The 18,696-nt window shown below is 40.2% G+C and overlaps 2 protein-coding genes across 2 annotated transcripts in view; one reads left to right on the forward strand and one right to left on the reverse strand.

Moving 5' to 3' along the window:
* Positions 1-535: 535 nt before the first annotated feature.
* The window catches only part of LOC146481062 (uncharacterized), a 67,328-nt gene continuing 49,167 nt past the window's right edge, over positions 536-18,696 (forward strand). Inside the window, exon 1 of the mRNA XM_085108763.1 lies at positions 536-683. The gene's annotated coding sequence lies outside the window, so the exon portion shown is untranslated. The remainder of the gene's footprint in view (positions 684-18,696) is intronic.
* On the reverse strand, positions 11,327-17,389 carry LOC146481063 (uncharacterized). The gene has a single exon (XM_085108718.1). It carries the CDS (start codon positions 17,153-17,155, stop codon positions 11,576-11,578), a length of 5,580 nt encoding a protein of 1,859 aa, XP_084964844.1. The 5' UTR covers positions 17,156-17,389; the 3' UTR covers positions 11,327-11,575.

Here is an 18,696-nt window from a genome sequence, read left to right on the forward strand (position 1 = left end):
TGACTCGTAATCGTTGATTGGTATGCTTCGATCCGTATTTTGTTAGTCAGATTTGTACGTGTATTAATTGTTTCTACTCGAAGGGGAGTTATTTCACGTTAACCATTTGCTTGATTAATTTTTCTAGTTCATTTGAGAATCTTTAGGGTTTGCCGTTGTCGTAAACGTGTTGCTATCTATAAAACGTTTTTTTAAACAAGAGAAATCTTTACCTAAGCAGAGAACGGTAACTTTTTAATAGTACTGTAAAGAAATCACAGTAACAATTACGTTTATCTTTGATATAAACAGTACATAAGCGTTTTGTTAAAGTTAGGAGTATGATTTGTTTCTGGTTGGGCGGGGGGGGGGGGGGGGGTCATCAGAAAAAAATTGTTTCTGCTGGGGGGGGCCATGTGGAAAAAAATTGCATGCTAGGGGGGGTCATACAGTTTCGTAGTGGTAAATAACCAAATCCCACCAGCCCCCCCATGCTCATAAAAAATGAACGGTCCCTAAAACACGCAAATGGCGACTGAGTACGAGTCTGGGTTTCGATTTACTTCTGGAAGGGACAAGCATAGGCCAGTTTTAGGACCGTTTCAGAAAGCAGTTGTGTGCACTTCTTCAAACATGAGTGACTGATATTCCTTGAAGAATCGTTTGCAGTTGTTATGTTGGCCTGACGTTTTCCCTTTCATAAGGTAAGAGAGCTCTCATGTGCACAGCAGCACACTCGATAAGTGTATGCCGGATGTCCCGGGGTAGTCAATCGATAATATCGATAATCGATAGCATCCGATAACAATCGATAAAAATCGATTAATTTTTTCAAAATTCGATAAAAATCGATAAAAGATTTCGTTGTGAGTAATCGATAATTATCGATTTTTAAATCAGGGCTATCGATTTTATCGATAAATATCGAATTTATCGAAACTGAATTATCGTTCCAATTTTCGAATCGGAAACACCGAAAGATATTAAAGAACTCACAGAGACACTGATAACAACTTTCCTGATCGTTAAACGATAAAAATTGCTTCATCTTTTCTACAGACGTTTAGTATTACTCAGGGTGTATTGTATTTGAAATCCGATATAGATCCCTGGTTGATTATTCCACTGTTATTTATTTGCTAATGTAACACAATCGCGTTTCTAATCGAACCCGGTAAATCGAACAATAAAATCAGGAAGAAAATCATAATGCAGTCTCTTTAGTCTCTTGTACAGTGCTTGACAACAATTCATTTCATTGCCGCTTTTGAAATCTACATTTAAAGAGTCACAATCAAACGCTCCCTCAACGGAAGCATGATAATTTTTATCGATTCAATAAAGATCGATGAATCCGATAAAATCGATAACATTAACACTTCGTCGGCGTGTGAGTATCGAATTTTATCGATTGACCGATAAAATCGATATCGTTTAAGTTCAATTTATCGATAGATATCGATTTATCGAATGATTTTCCGATATCAATTTTTATCGATTGACTACCCCGGGCGGATGTAAACAGCACTAAAACTCGCAACTGGCATAATTTAGTATACACTGTATAAGCTTAAGCTCATGTTTTCCCGCGTTAGTCGTACCTAGTCGACCTATAAAAACATACAAATCCCAAGTTTGACCATAAATGAAGTATGGTCCGGTGGATTTGAAGGTTTTGAGTTATTGTGAAGCCTGCAGACAGCAGAGTACATACGAACACTTCCGGTTTCGTGTAGTACGAGTTAATCCATGCCAGTCTGCAGAATATCGCAAAAGTCGACGAGATCTCGCGTGTGCTGCTCTGTTCTGTAGACTGGGAGACGGTCAGGTCAAGAGTCAGTTAGTCTCAAATAATTATTTGTTGTTTGGGCTTTCAAGTATGCTGAAAAAAATGTAACAATTCCACACAATAGTAATAATTCTGAGAAAGGTTAAACTGTTTACTTTGGTCATTCTCATAATTTGTTTTGTCTCCCATTAGCCTGTTTCTCATGAAAGGTTGGTTGGAAAGAAAAGAGCCCAGAAAAGATATATTGGTAAACTAATTCCAAGCAAGCCTTGCTTATGAATTATCTTCCCTGTGACTGCTGACATGTTGCAACAAGTTGTGTTGCACTTTAAAGCCTGGCGTAATCAATTGACAATCGATAATTGGAAATTCAACTGATTAATCGATAGCAATTGATGACAATTAGTTGATTGCTACCGATTGGTATTGGGCAAACGATGAACAATCAATAATCACAAGCTTGAATCCTCTAATTACTATTGATTGCCAATTTACGCAGTACTTGTGTCAATCTGACCAGTGGACAAGTGTTTTACGACTCATATGAGTCGTATGAGTTGAAAAGGCACTTTCACAACCCAAACAAGTGGTGAGTATTGGACCACCCTCGGTTAAAGGGTAGTCCACGAATGCCCTTTGCTGTTGAAGTTTTCGAGCGATTAGTTGTTCAGAAGAAGAAAGGAGATTACAGGAATGCGCTGAAAGTGATCGATAAAATGCATGATCGTGGTCAACTGGGCCCGGGGGGGGTACTCCCCTATATAAGGTATATAGGTATGTGCCACCCCAAAGGGTATGGTTTTTGAGCCGTTTTGGTCTGAAAACGGGTATAGATTTTGACAATTACGGTCTGAAATCGGGTCGGGGTTTTGGGGCCGGGAACATTACGAAAGCTTACAAACATATTTTTCTTCTCAGTACGTAACTGGAATGACTAACTGATAGCGAGAAAAAGAAATAGATAAAGTATGTCATTCCAGCTTACTTTTACTCCTTGCGTCAACTTCCGTTCGGCACTGATGCATAATTATCAGGTCTGAAAACGGGTATGAATTTTAGAGGTCAGGTCTGAAAACGGGTGTGGAAAATGGCATGTTTAGGTCTGAAATAGGGTCGGGATTTGAAGGCCCGGGCGGCACACTCCCACCAAGAATTCCGAGGAGTACCACCCCCCCCCCGGGCAACTGGGTCACTTCCAAAGGGATTTAATTTAGTAGCACTGCTCTGGCCTTCGAACTTAAGCCTTTTTTTTTCGACTTCGAAAAAATATGCGAATCGATGACAACGATGGTAACCAATGCAATTGATGGCAATTAAAAAACCCAAATTCTTTTTGACATTGATTGGTCATCGATTTCTGACATCGATTGAATTAATGTTTTCAATTGTTATTTATTATCGGTTAATTGTCGATTATCACGCCACACACAAGGGGAGATGTCAGCAAGGCTTGTTGCTGGGACCAGTCCTGGGACATGCCCCATCATCCAAAGCTGGACTTATAAAAAAACCAGATGAAATTATGCAGTACACTGTAGCTCTGAAAATTGTATTGTGATTGACCAAATAGTTGGTGAGTTTCATTCCCAACAAAAAGAGCCAAAAATCACCAATTTTATCTCCTGTACCGGGTGTCTAGAAAGCGAAGACCCAAGACTGAAGACCCCTTGAAAACAAAGCAGTCCATCTGATATTAAAGACTCCCTAGAAACCGAAGACCTCAAAAACGAAGACCCCTAGAAAATGAAGACCTTGAAAACGAAGACCCCCTAGAAAACGAAGACCTCGAAAATGAAGACCTCCTCGAAATTATACCCGAGACAGGAAAGATCGATTACACAATACTTCCTTTGGTCGCATACTGCTTGTTTTAAATTGATCACCTGGTAAGTTTCTGATGAACTGTAATTTGTCCTGACAAGTCTTGTCAGGGTGTTACAAAAAGTAAGACCCTCGAAAACAGAGATAAAAGACCAAACGAAGACCCCATCTTAGTTTCGGACTACGAAAACTAAGACTTTGATGAAAACCGCCGGAAACCTGTCAAAATCATGCAGTGAACACCTGTAAAGTTTTTACAGTGCAACAAACTCAGGGGTTACCTAAAAAAATGACACTTTGAAATTTAAAGAAATGTTCTCGTTTTTGATTGGTTTACAAGCTACCAAAGCCAGACTGACCTTTATTGTTAAAGTGACCTGTGATTGGCTGATCAGTGTTGGGTGGCTCTGGTTGAGTTCGTTGCACTATAAAAATACGACATTATATCGAAACACAGCGCGTGGCGCTTTCTTAACCACTGCTTTCGGCTCCTTGGGGTTGAGGCTTTGCTTTGCTTTGCTAGGCAATGATTACACAGATCTGAATATGTCTGAGTGTGAGTTTGGAATGGAATAATTTGTTTGTTGTATTTTCCTGTATGATACGTCATGTTAGGTTAGGTTTTGTTATTAATCTCATAATGTTTCACGTACCACGCGCATTTGATCATATGCTTATTTGAATTTGCGCGTTAGAAATAATACAATTATTATTATTATTATTATTATTATTATTATTATTATTATTATTATTATTATTATTATTATTATTATGTTACTTTAAAATATAGAATTAGTGAAATAAACTCATAAATTGAATTGTTCCAAAAATAGACTGGCCTCTTGTCAAGGGTGGCTACGACAGAGGTAGACGAATTCGTTATGATTATTGTGTATATTATTATGATGTTTATGATGATAATTTAATTGTTTATGATTATGATTAATAGTTATTATAATCTTTATTACTATTTCCTTGGTGTTTTTATACCTTTGATAAGGATCATTTTCCTTCAATTGGAAAGTAATTTTCTAAAACAGAAACTGACTTCAAATTTCTTGATCCTTTATTTTCAATCAGGAAGGAAATATAAGGTTAATTATCATCTTTTAGTTTCAATAAAGACTAGTTAAAACATCCTTTGTAAATTGTTTGGTTTCGCTAACATCTACAGATGTTACATCAGAATGAAAAAGACTTCAAATTTCGGATTTGTTTTGAGTCACACACCTTTCATTTTCGTTGAAAGCCCGATGAGAGCGATGCATGATTCAGCAACCAGAACTCAGTCTTTCTCTCTTTGGATCAGGTGGCTTTGTTATTCCCAAAGCACCACAGCCAGGGTCCTATTTATATGTTCTCATCAAGGAGGTGAACGGGTACTTCCATCTTTGTTTACTAGAAGAGTCTGTCTTTGTTATCGAGGGTCATGATCTTAGTTTTCGTAACACCCTGGCGAGACTTGTCAGGACGACTTCCGTAAGATTTACCGGGGTGCTTGCACAGAGCAAAAATGAGTTATATTTCATTGGAATTTCTGCCAAATTTAATTTACCATGCGATTGATTTAAAACAATCAGTACGCAACTGAAGGAAGCATTGTGCGATTGATCTTTCGTCTCACTGATATAATTTGGAGAGGGTCTTCATTTTCTAGGGTCTTCGTTTTCGAGGGGTCTTCAGTCTTCGCTTAGTAGACACCCCTCCTGTACCACCTTAAAAAACTGATGATGTAAACGGTGCATAGAATAACATATTGCATGAAGCTCAATTAGTCCCTCCAGGCAGTCTCATCCCTCAATGAATCCCAACCTTAGAAGGTTTTCAGTTGTTATGAGATGGATATAGGGGTCAGAGTTGCATTAGAATCATACAAAGCATGGTAAACTTGGAAACACATGTCTCATTGACAGCATATCTAGCCTACTCCTTCACCATTTTCTTCTCATTGCTAGACACTATATATACACCTACAGACTAAGAAGCAGTTTCCCAGTTTCCCAGGGCCATTCTGAAAACCACTTTTGTGAGAATGCACCCTGCATGTTTAAAGATTATTATAATTATTAAGTATACATACAATTGTTTATGAACTCCATCAACATTGAAAAACAGGTAGCTTTTAACAACAATACTATAACCTCTATCAAGAAGAAATGGGCTCCTTTTAAATACTGCTCCTCAGAGAAAAAATAAGTTTTTTTGGTCAAATCAAAATATAGAAGCCAGGTTTTTTTTGCGTTTTTTATTTTTTATTTTATTCACGACGACATGCATTCATAGAAAGTTGCAGTGAATAATAGACTAAGATCTTACATACGTTTACAGTGAATCATAATAGTAAAAGAAGAAGTAAGAAGTGGCACTGAGAGGTCTCCTCGGAGATATGTTAGGACTGTAAGACTAGTAAAGACATTGTATTTAGATTTTTTAACATACAGTGGTAAGACTATAAAGACATAATAGAGTCAGACGTTTCATACTATAAACTGAGGAAATCAAGAAGCTTTCTTTTGAAGGTGGATAGACTAGGGGAAGACGTAATTGATAATGGCAAAGCATTCCATATTTTTAGCCCTCTAAAGAGTATAGTAAATAGACCATTTCCGAGTTGCTTTGAACTGTATTATGAAAGCGAGGCTAAGTACAAAGTTTTTGTTATGCAAATTAGTTTTCATTCATGTGCAAACAAAACTAATTTTCTTATGAAAAGTTTTGCGCTTAGCCTTGCATCCATAGTGAGGTTCACAGCAACTCAAAAATGGCCTATAATGCTTGATATTAGTTCGGCAGGTGTGTTTTATTTGAGTAGCCATGCAGGACACCCAGTGGGACGCATTACTGATATTTGTAACCAATATTGTAAGTAATATCACTTGTATAGTTAGACTTGTAGTAAGATTGTATTGTATTATAAATATTGTTAGTAAATTGTAAAAGATTGTAAGTAGTGTAGGTATTGTGTGTATGGTAAGTACAGTTACATGTAGTGTTGTAAAATAATATAATAAGTATTTTTAGTGGACAAAAGTATTGTTAATGTTGCAAATCAGATTTAAATATAGAGCGTTTTCATTCATTGGACTACCGGCCATATTGGTTTATTAAAACAAAAGAAAGTATTTGCATAGAAATAGAGTTCATGTATTCAATTCTCCGAGGTTTAGTTCGGGACACCAACATGGCCGACATTACTTTGTTTTGGGACACCAACATGGCTGCATGCTGTGACGTCATGTGAAAACACTCTGACTAAAACTTTGATGTAATTTTGGGCTTAATCAGATACTGTAATCTGTCAGGAGGGGGGCTGGTGTGTGGGGGGTTTAGTGGGGTGACCCTCAAAATGTTTTCATTGATGTTCATGTTTGATAATATTTGCAACCTGGCAATCAGACTTCTTTGCTGTAATGTCTTTACCGTTCAGTGTGAGAAGCTATTTTGTTATCAGTGACTTCACTGCCAACAATCTTTTATATTTTGTAACAAAGGTATTACCCCTAAGTGAACTAGCATTTGAGTGGACATAAGACAGTGAACAATGGTGTAGTGTAAAATGAAATTATGATTGATTTTTGTTGTAGAAGTATGGTTTCTGTTTTTTAAAGCTAGCTGTTTCATAATCTTATCATTGAAAGACCTATTTCAGAAAAAAATGATCAGGGATCAGAGCATACAGTACATGTGCTCCCAATTTTTTCCTGGATATGGGTATTTTTATTACGACTTAAGAAAAATCAGTAATACCTGACGATCAAAAGAATACACATCCTCGGAGACCCAGGGGCAGATAGTTGGGTCAAAAGGAAGTCGAAGCGGCAAAGTTTGCAAGAACGAAAGAGCCGGGGCTCGCTCTTTCGTTCTTGCAAACTTTGCCGCTTCGACTTCCTTTTGACCCAACTATCTGCCCCTGGGTCTCCGAGGATGAAGAATACATGGAAGTAATTTGCATTAATCGTACAACATTTTCTTCCGTCTTGTTTCATTAAGGCAAAAAGGGGTAGGGGTAGGAGTAGGGGACAAACTTCCCCCTTTCTGTACCATTGGCTCCTGGTTTGCATAGCCTGTAAAAGGCTTGGAGTATGTAAAAGGATGCACCAAAAGAACAGAATGGACAAGGCTCAATCTGCTTGGCAATTTTTTGAGTGCAAGTTATAGTCTCCTACTCTGAATCTTTTTCAAACTTCTCTGCCGGTTAATCTGCATGGCCTTGTTCCAATATTATTTTCTTGCAAATTAATTACATATCATTCCAACAGTTGCCAATTTTTGTCCAATTTTATTTGGAACTCACTGCCCACTAGGACTGGCATTTACCTTTGAGAAAGTGAAGCTTTTCATTGCATGTTGTCTTTTAGTTATTTGTGAATTCTGAGCAGCTTTTGATTGTTTACCATAATAGTTAGTTGGTAGTCTCTAATGAGAGCTCTAACCTGCGTCATTAACAGGTACACATTCTTTCTGGCATGTATAATTGAATCATACTACATGCATTAGCTTAATAGCCTGTAAATTATGTTGAAAATTATTATTTGAAACAACTGCTTATAATAATAATAATAATAATAATAATAATAATAATAATAATAATAATAATAATAATAATAATAATAATAATAATCAATTATTCAACCTTTTTGCAGCATGAACTGAATGAGAACAAAGCCACAGTTGTCAATCTTGTTGATGCTAGACTGTTATTAGGAAGGGGAGTGGGGTAGAGGGTAGAAGCTGTGTGCTTTGCAAGTGCAGGAGCATGGTTACAGGTACCATGGATATTCTCAAAACAATGTTAATTGTTTCAATGTATTATAATTTATTAACATTTTAATTGTTTAAATGTAAATACATCACATTGTATATAGTGTGTAAGACCTTACTATACACATGGCAAGGCAATAATATTTTGATCTATAGCACTATGATAATTATTTTTATTATTATTATTATTATTATTATTATTATTATTATTATTATTATGGTGGAGTCTCCCTTGTATTCTTCAGAGGATTGAGTGCCTCATAATTAAATTAGCAGAGATAATATCATTCACATCTGGAATGCCACAGTGACACACCAACCCTTAACCAGTTAAAATAATTTAGAATAAGTGTTGTTATGGTCATGGGAAAGGTGTAATTATTTCATAATTTATTATAATTTTATTCCATGTAATTGCCAAGGGCAAGAAATTCTCCATGACTCAGACTCCTGGTGTATTGATGTAGGTTGTTATGCAGAGTTAAACGTCCTTTTGGTGGTATTATTTTTCATTTACAATGTTCCAAATTAGCAAAACAAAGGGATTTATTAGGATAAGAAAAAGAAAAGGACATCAGAAGTCTAATATGGCTGACACCAGAGTAGTTGGAACGTTACTGAAAGAGCTCTTTTACGAACCACCAAACTGGTAAACATTGTGAGTAATTAGTTATACTCTTATTGTAATTGTAGTCTCTTAAACGGTCCTCTTATTTAAGTTAAATGGAGTGATTTAATCTGAGAAGTAAATTAATTTTTTTCTTTATATTCTGATAGATAAGCAGCCCCTTAACTTTGAGGAAAATGGGGGAAGGTTAAGGGACATGCCGCTTTAATCTGCCAGTTGTTTTGGTAAAAATAATAACCCATGAATCAATAATGATACATTTCCATTGTATGTATTTTCTGTGAGTAATAAACTTTCAGCTTTTAATGGATTTGAGTGGAAGTCACTCAGGCTAGGATGAAGTTATTTTGAAGTCAGAGTTCTTAAAATGTCCCCCAAAGTTTAAGTTCCTTGCCTTAGTTAAAGTTAACTGACCTGCATGATGGTAGAGTTTATTTGTATTGGAGTTCAGTTGTAACTCCTAAAGGTCATTTACCGTGACACAGGACTTAATTTAATTCCTTAAAGAGAAAGACAATTTTTGTGAGAATTGGAATTATTTCTTAATGTATCTTACATGTATATTTTTTATTATTATTCTGATTCCCTGTTATACATGTAGTTTTAACAATCATATGGTGTTTATTAATATGGATCCAAATTACAAAGTGTAAATGTACTTTGCGTGTTATTTTGTCACTTGTCACAACAAATTTTGTCCAGGATTGTAGACACCAAAACAAGATAAACAATGTGCCATCACTTGTTACATTGAATTAATTATTGAAAAATGTTTATATGGTGGATTTTGAAGGCACAAATCGAATTTTGTTGAGGTTCGGAGGCATCTGTCTCTTAGTGCAAAATTCCGGGCCACTTTAAAGTTGTACCTCTGAAAAAGCTGGATATGCAGCTGCCCACAATGTAGGCGTTGGTTTGTGACGTTTCTTTACAGTAAAGAACGAGACAAAGACAGTTTACGTTTTAGGGTACATGACTACTTCCCTGTGCAGTTAGGTGGTAAGTGTATATCATGTAGAGGTATTACTGGATAATGACCACGTATCCACTCTTTTATGGTGGCTGGTATAAGTTCCCCGCAGTTATACTTTTAAGGATCTACCACATGTACATGTACCACTCTGTATCATTGAATACAATAATGGTGTGAAGCAAATGCATGATCAGTGGTGAATAAGTTATGATTGTTTGCATAACCTGTTAAAAACAGGTCTACATGCAACTTTAGGTTTAAGTGATAACAACTCAAAAATGAGTTCATCGAATCCCCACCCCCCCCCCCCTCCCAATTTTTTAATAATGGCTGCATGGGCACCTTGGAACTCCTTCACCAATGATTAGGCCACTGTTTCATACCATCTAATTGTTGTATACAGTCATTTCAACTAACGTTGTCGGGTTCAAAGCATGAAGCTAAAAGACAAGACCAAAAGTTTACGTGGGATTTTTATGAATAAATTCATCAAAATCAGTCATGCCTGGAGAAAACAATAGGTTGTAATTAGCAGTACAATGACCTGCACGTGCAGGGATGATTTTGATAAAATTATTCACAAAAAATAATCCCACAAAACATTGCGGTCTTGTCTTTTAGCTTTATTTTCATCCGACAACGTTAATTGAAATAGCTGTATACTGACAAAGAGTGGTAGCATGGATCCGTTAAAGTGTAAGTGCTGGGAAGTAATTGAAACTAATGCTAGCCATCTGAAGCGGTCAGTGTAAAATGCAGACTGCAGACTGCAGACTGCAGACTGGGGGTAAAATGCAGACTAGGGGTAAAATGCAGACTGAAAACTGCAGACCAGGGGTAAAATGCAGACCAAATTAAATTAAATTTTGTTCGGTTGGGCAGGTTGTATCCCGGAAAGTATTCATTCATTTTAAACCATGAGAACTGTTTTCATTTTCTACGATTTTTTCGCAAGCGCTAAATTCCTTTCTCGTTATCTGCACAACAGAAATCTTTTCATATTTGAATTCTACATTTACTCAGCTTTCTATAGAGAGAAAAATGAGCTCGATAGGACATATATTTACCGAGATACGAATTTTTGAGTTTTCTGTACTCGGTTTGTTTACAACGTAATATAATACACGGCGGACGGTAGTAAAATGCATCCATTCGCGCACTTTAAAATTCACCGATATATTTCGAAAGCACATCGTCAAATGCATTTTTTTTTCAAAACTAAAACATTTAAATATCTTGTTGAGCGGTTTTTCTCTTTATTTCGAAGCGAATTCATGGAGAAATAATTTTTGAAAGTATTGGAAGAAGTAGCGCGCCGTCCCCAAAAGTCACGCAATGAAATCCTAAGGTTTTTTCGTAAGCCTCAAATTCCTTGGATATTTGTCGTTTCACAAACAAAAAAATTCATCTATACGACAGCCATTTTCATTCCATGTGCTTTTTTAATAGCCCATAATAGTCTACATCCGGTCTAGGTCCCACGCGGTCACGAACGCCTGGGACTTCACAACAATAACTAGAAAATGTCACAAATCAGATCAGTTCGTCTCTCCATTCTCCCCCCCGAAGAGCGGATCCAGGTACAGCTCTTCCTCTCATGGGAATCTTGACCTCAGCGTCAGCGTCATACATTCAGTGAGCACAGCCGAGTAACTGGACGGATGAAGTTGTGACCTTTGACGATTACTCGAACAACGCGCACTTGTCCATCTTTGCCTGGGAACACCTCAGCAACTCGTCCCAGATCCCACTTCGCACGCGGTGCATTCTGATCAACAACCAGCACTACATCTCCTGTTTTCAGGTTGTCACGTATCTCTCTCCACTTCTTTCGTGTGTTCAACGTCGCAAGAAATTCATCCCTCCAGCGCTTCCAGAACAACTTAACAAGACTCTGGATTAGTCTCCATCGGTTTCTAGGGTTGAATGCTACTTCATCAGCGACTCGAGGCGCTAACTGTCCTCCCAACTGTCCAACAAGGAAATGGCTCGGCGTCAGCACGGGTTCATCACGGGCGTCAGTCCCCTCATACGTCAGCGGTCTCGAGTTCATTAGTGCTTCTACTTCTTTAATGGCAGTTTGGAGTTCATCATCATTCAGCCCTGCATTTCCAACAATTGACCTCAAGGTTTTCTTGGCTACTTTAATCAGGGACTCAAACACTCCTCCAAAGTGCGAACCAAGAGGCGGATTCCAGTTCCACTTGATCCCCTTGTTTGCAGCGTCGTCTGCAATGCCCTTATGATCCATTGACTGAACAAGCTCTCGCAGCTCCCTCTCGGCTCCCACAAAGTTAGTACCGTTGTCACTTGTGACTTCTTCTGGTCTCCCCCTGGTAGCCACCATCCGACTGAATGCATTCAAGAAATCTGCGCTACTCAGAGAAAATGCCATCTCAAGATGCACGGCTCTGGTGGCTGCACATGTAAACAAGCACAAGTACCTCTTGGCGGAAACTCTTCGTGTTATCTTGGTAACGAACGGCCCAGCGTAATCAACACAGGATTTCGCGAAGGCCCTCATGGTTGTTCCAAGTCTGGGTTCCGGGAGAGGTGCCATTATCTGCACTGCCGGTTCTGCTCGCCGCTTTTCGCACACCTTACAGTCTCTGTCCCAATTCTTCACTTCCTGACGACCATCCACAACCCAGTAGTGATGTCGCAATTGTGATAAGACGTGATTTACCCCTGCATGGTGACACTGATTGTGTACATCTGCTACAATTAGGCGAGTAATGTGATGCTTTTTTGGCAGTATCATTGGGTGAATGGCATCGTAAGGGAGAGCTGCTCTAGCAAGTCGTCCGCCAACTCGTAACACGCCCGCTTCATCCATGGTTGGGGTTAGCGCTTTTAGATGGCTCTGCTTCCTCACTTCCTTCCTTCTGTTCAAGTTTTGCACCTCCTCTGGGAATCGCTCACTCTGTGCTTGTTTCACCCAGAACTTTCTAGCTTCATCTAACTCAGCAGGTGTCAATGACTCTTTCATCTGTGCTACTGGAAGGTTGTCCCTCTTCTTAACCTTGGTAGACAGCTTGGCAACAAATCTCATCACCCACGCAGTGACTCTTATCAGTCTGGTCCAGCTGGAGTACTTCAATGGATCCATCAATGGTTCAGAAACATCAGTTACGAACGTCATCTTCAGCTTGGCTATTTCCACTTGGCAGTCTTCAGAAGTCTCTTCTTCTCGGATGCGTTTCTTCTGGGGCCAGCATTCTGGGGTGTGGTACAAGAACTCAGGTCCACGAAACCAGCGGTGGTTCACAGTCAACTGACTTGCATGTAGACCTCGGGTCGCGTCGTCAGCACAGTTAAAGTCAGTGGGAACATGACGCCACTGTTGAGGATTTGACTTCTGATGAATCTCTGAGATTCTGTTTGCGACGAAAGTCTTGTACCTCCTGGACTGTCCCTGAATCCAACAAACAACATCCTCACTGTCCGTCCATATTGTACAAGCCTCAAACGGGATCTGCAACAGCTCTGCTACCTTCCTCGACAATCTGACTCCCAATACTGCAGCCATCAACTCTAAACGAGGGATGCTTGTTGCCTTTGTGGGGGCAACCTTAGCTTTCGCTGCAACAAACCGCACCGTTACTTCTCCACTCTCATATTTATGCCGGACATAACTGACGGCTGCATACGCCAACTGTGAAGCGTCGACCATTGTGTGAATCGAGCTGTCAACAACACGCTTTCCCTCTGCACGATAACACCTCGGAACCCGAACTCCAGCAAGCTCTGGCAACTCATTAAACCACCCTTGACATCTCTTCTTCAAATCAGTTGGGAACTCATCATCCCAACCCAGCCCCAGCAGCCAAGTTTCTTGAATTGCCATCCTTGCTCTGATTGTAAATGGTGCTAGCATTTGAAGGGGATCAAATAGAGTTGCAAGTTTCTTCAGGAATCCTCGCTTTGTGTAGTCAATGTCCATTGGTGGGTTCAATTTGAAGGTAAACATGTCCGTTTCAGCGTTCCACTGGACTCCAAGCGCCTTCATGCATGGCAGTTCTGACTCCTCAATGTTAACATTTGCTACGCGATCTTCTAGTGGCACATCCTCCAGAACCTTAGGCCGGTTGCTACACCATCGCCGTATTTTGAAGCCCGCTTCACCAAGCAGCTTGATGAGTTGATCACGAGTCTTTATCGCTTCATCGTCAGTCTCAAGCGACGCCATGATGTCGTCCATGTACATCTGAAGAAGGATGATAGCAACTGCTACTGGGTAGTCATCTTTATGGTCTTCAGCATGTTGTCGTACAATGTATTGCGCCAGGTACGGTGAAGCTCGATCACCAAACAACAGTCTCATCGCTTCGTACACTTCAGGGGGTCTGGTGAGATCTAGCCCTCGCCACAGGAAGCGGTGATATCGCCTGTCTTGTTTCGCCATAACAACTTGCGAAAACATCTCAGTGAGGTCAGCTACAAGGGCAACAGGGTTCTTACGAAATCGCAGTAACACATCGAAGATGTCTTGTTGCAGCTTGGGACCCGGCAACATGGTGTCGTTCAAGCTGATTCCCCCATACCTCGCCGCTGAATCGTAGACAATCCTCACTTTGGTTGTCTGTTTGTCTTCTCTCACCACCGGGAAGTGCGGTAGATACCAGCTCGCTCCATCATCAATTTCACCTGGCTCCACCCTCCTTACATAACCCTTCGCCACATTCGCCTCCATCACTTGGCAATACTTCTCAGCAACATCTGGCCTTCTTTTGAGCTGCTTTTCGAGCGAAAGGAGTCGGCCCTCAGCTCCTGCTCGATTGGAATACAATGGTGGTTGATCATCCACCCAGGGAATCCCCACTTCATAACGCCCATCAAGGTACCGTCTTGACCTGCTTGCTTTTTCTGCGGCCAGCATTTCCTCTGCAGTCAGCGGTTCACTCTTGTGATCAGCGAGTCCTACAAGTTCATCATCCCACATCTTCCGCATTAATTCATCAGCTTTCAACTCTGGAGTAGGAATAGCATGAAACGTGTAAGTGTGATTTGCTGCACGACACCCACTAACTCCACCTGGCACCTGTCCAACAACTGTCCATCCCAGCTGTGTCTTAACACCCACAGGGTCCCCTGGTTTGCCTACACGATGCTCAACTGGCAGAAGCAGTTCCTCATAGTAATCACTGCCAATGAGTAGATCGACTTCTCCGCGTCCAACCGGCATTGGAATCTCTAAATCCCGAAGATGGTTCAATCCTTTCTTACTCTGGGACCAATCCATTGCTTTCATTTCACATATGCTTGGAGTTGTCCACAGAAGAACTTCCCTCTTGGTTGCACCATCCATACTTTCTACACGCACAGTCACAGTTTTGCTATCCGTCACAACAGACTTTGCTCCAAACACTGAAACACGGAGTGGTCGACGTTCTGCTTCTAGGCCTAAAGTATCAGCTACCTCTTCTCTGAGATAAGATGAACCTGAACCTCCATCTAGGAATGCATTTGCTCTAATCCTGATACCGTTTCTCCCTTCTAGAATTACTGGTACCATCTGAAGAGCCACTTTTCCAGTGCGTCTCACAGTGTCAGGTTGCTCAATCGCTCCGCAGGTTGCATAGGTTGTGGGCATTCCTGTCTGTTGCGCATTCTCTTCAGCAGCTTGTGCAGGGCGGAATGTGTCAGCCGATGGGTTTAACCTTAACATTTCCTCTGTTTTGTGCAACTGTGGGTGATGCCTCCGACCGCACCCTTCTACTGTACAGGAATCTTTTGATGAGCAACGCCATGTTCGATGGTTCCTCTTGAGGCACAGAAAGCATAAATTGTGTTTCTTCGCTAACTCCCATCGGTCGTTCACAGTCGCTCTTTTCCAGGTCTCACACGCAGTAATCTGATGATCTCCTTTGCAGACAGCACATTCCAGTTTTCCTCCTGAAGTTGCGAATGTGTTAGCTCGCCCATTTTGCCGTCTTGCCTGCCACCTTGAGCTACTTGCATTTGCTTTGGACTTCCCTCCTTCATGTTTAGGCTTCTCTGGTTCACTGCTACCTCCATAGGCCATTTCTTTGACTTGCACCTCTGTCTCCAGCCATCTGTCTAGGTCACTGAGATCAACTTTCTTTGGTTCCAGCTCTATCTTCCGTCGGCTCCACCTCTCAGCAATTCTAGGCGGCAATCTTTCCATAACTTGTTGCATGTTGGCGGCTGCTTGCAGGTCTGCACCATGACCATAAGTTTTCAATGTCCTGACAATATTGTGCAGGTTGTCAACAAATGACCTGAGACTTAAAACATTTTCATCTCTCAGTGTTGGCAAGTCCAAAAGCTTTCTAATTAAAGACTTGGAGATAAGCTCTGGATTTCCAAACCGATGTTTCAACTCTTTGATAGCTTCTTCATACATTGTTCCATCAAAGAACATTCCTGCAATAGCCTTTTCTGCCGACCCTTTTACTGATGCCTTTAAATAAATCATCTTTTGTGTTTTGGAGAGCTTTTGGTCATGAACAAGCGCTTTGAACATTCCATACCAGTTCGGCCAATGACATGGATCCCCATCAAACACAGGCAAATTAATCTTAGGAAGCGAAGATAAGAAAGGTGGCTTACTGAAAGCTGTCCAGTCCCCAACCATTCCTTTTTCCTTTGCAGACTCACGAATTTTGTTCCTCGGTTCATCATCGGCTGGTTCCTGTTTAGGATTTATCTTCTCCAACCACTCCTTTACTCTGAACTTTGTATCCTGTTCGGGGGCATCTTCTTTCTTGATATCTTCCAACTTCGGTTCGGTTTTTGCTTTGTTTTCGGCGCCAGCTGCGTTCTCGACAAGTTCTTCAAAATCTTTCAAGCAATCAACAATCTCATCTTCACTCGCTTCATCTTGTAGGAGCATCGCCTTCTTTTCTTTCCAGTCGGCTTCCAGTTGTGCTTCTTTGATTTTCAGTTGCGCGTCAAGTTCAGCTTTTTGAGCAACAATTTCCACTTCCAGTCGAGATTTTTCTTTGAGCTGTTCCACTTTCAGTTTTGCGAGATTTGCCTCCCTCGCGGCCTGTCTGGCTCGTCCTCTCGACGTGGTTGAAGTGTTCTTGCTCGTCCGACTGCCTTGTTTGCTGCTGTGTCTACTGCTGGAAGTGACCGAAGTGCTCTCGGTTTTGTCGCTGTTTTGTCCTGGCACTCCCACATAGTCGCTTAAATATTTCGGTAGATTGCGTTTCCGCTTCGTATTTTCCTCATCTCCCATCGCCGTTTCTTTTCATCCGGCTCTCGAAGGACCACTATGGATATTTGTCGTTTCACAAACAAAAAAATTCATCTATACGACAGCCATTTTCATTCCATGTGCTTTTTTAATAGCCCATAATAGTCTACATCCGGTCTAGGTCCCACGCGGTCACGAACGCCTGGGACTTCACAACAATAACTAGAAAATGTCACAAATCAGATCAGTTCGTCTCTCCATTCCTTTTTCGCTAACAACGCTACATGTATCTTTTTGGAATTCTACACTTACTTATTAACTTTCTATACAGACCAAAATCACTTCGAGTGTTTTACAGTCAACCCAGGTCACGCGTGAACGATATTTTTGAAATTTGAACGGAGTTTTGAAATTTTTCAAAATCGCCAACGAGATTTCAGAGTTCCCGTATAAATTTCCCTAGCTTATTGACAATATAAAGCTATGAATTTTTCTTTACATTGCAAAATTGAATATTTCAAGAATAACAATTGTTTCCCAAGTATTTTGAATCTTTTTTTCAGTTAATGCGTCTTTTTCGGAACGACTTCCAGAGAGATGTCCAACATTTCATTCACACGTCGGACATTACAAAGAGAAATTCGAATGTTCATTTCATTCTTGGAATTACTGTTCACGCGTGACCTTGATTGACTGTAACTTTAAAAAGATAGTCTTTATAATTTAGTCTGCATTTTACCCCTGGTCTGCAGTGTTCAGTCTGCATTTTACCCCTAGTCTGCATTTTACCCCCAGTCTGCAGTCTGCAGTCTGCAGTCTGCAGTCTGCATTTTACACTGACCGCATCTGAAGAGGTAACTATTTTTTGTATGTCATGTAGTCACATAACCAAATAGGCACTTCTTTATAGAGGTCTCTTCTTAGTTACTTGGCCACATAGGCACTGTTTTCGAGAAGGGTTTTGGAGTGGCCGGATATTCTGCAGTGTTCTATGATGCATCTTTTCTTTCCCTTTACGTTCTTTGTTTTGTCGGACGTGTTTCTGGTGAAATCCCGGGGTGAAACAGTGAAAAACGTAAAATTTACAGTTTCGCCTCCGTGAATTCACCACTTTGAAAATCACATGGACGTGAACTGAGAAAATGAGATGAGATTGGAAGTTTTTAGGCCGTTTAACATCATGGCTTAGAGAGTTTAATGACTCATTAAAATGTGGTCGTCAAATGGGCAACCATCTTCTGCGATTGGTTGCCAGAATAAATTTCTGTTCGTTTTTAGCGACTGGACGACTGTGAATTGCAGACCATGTAATACATGTACATGTAGTTGAAATCAGTTCAGTTTCAGTTTATTGTTTTGCCATAAATTGTACAAATGCAAAAATTATTTATTATTATTTAAACACTAATGGCGAAGAAGCGCAAGGGAAGCCACCGGGCCTATAAGGAATGGGCTCCCTCAGTCACGTATTTAGAACAAAGTATGCACATGGGACCAAAATCAATGGCAGAGTTACAGTAAATCTTAAAATATATTACATAATCATAATCATGCTTAATTAAGAATCTATTCTTCTCAACAAA

This window comes from Pavona decussata, unplaced genomic scaffold (assembly GCF_977016875.1).
Source record: "Pavona decussata unplaced genomic scaffold, jaPavDecu1.1 SCAFFOLD_51, whole genome shotgun sequence".
NCBI lineage: Eukaryota > Metazoa > Cnidaria > Anthozoa > Scleractinia > Agariciidae > Pavona > Pavona decussata.

Coding starts and splice junctions, on each gene's coding strand:
- LOC146481063 (XM_085108718.1), bottom strand. CDS start 17,155: ATGGGAGATGAGGAAAATACGAAGCGGAAACGCAATCTACCGAAATAT.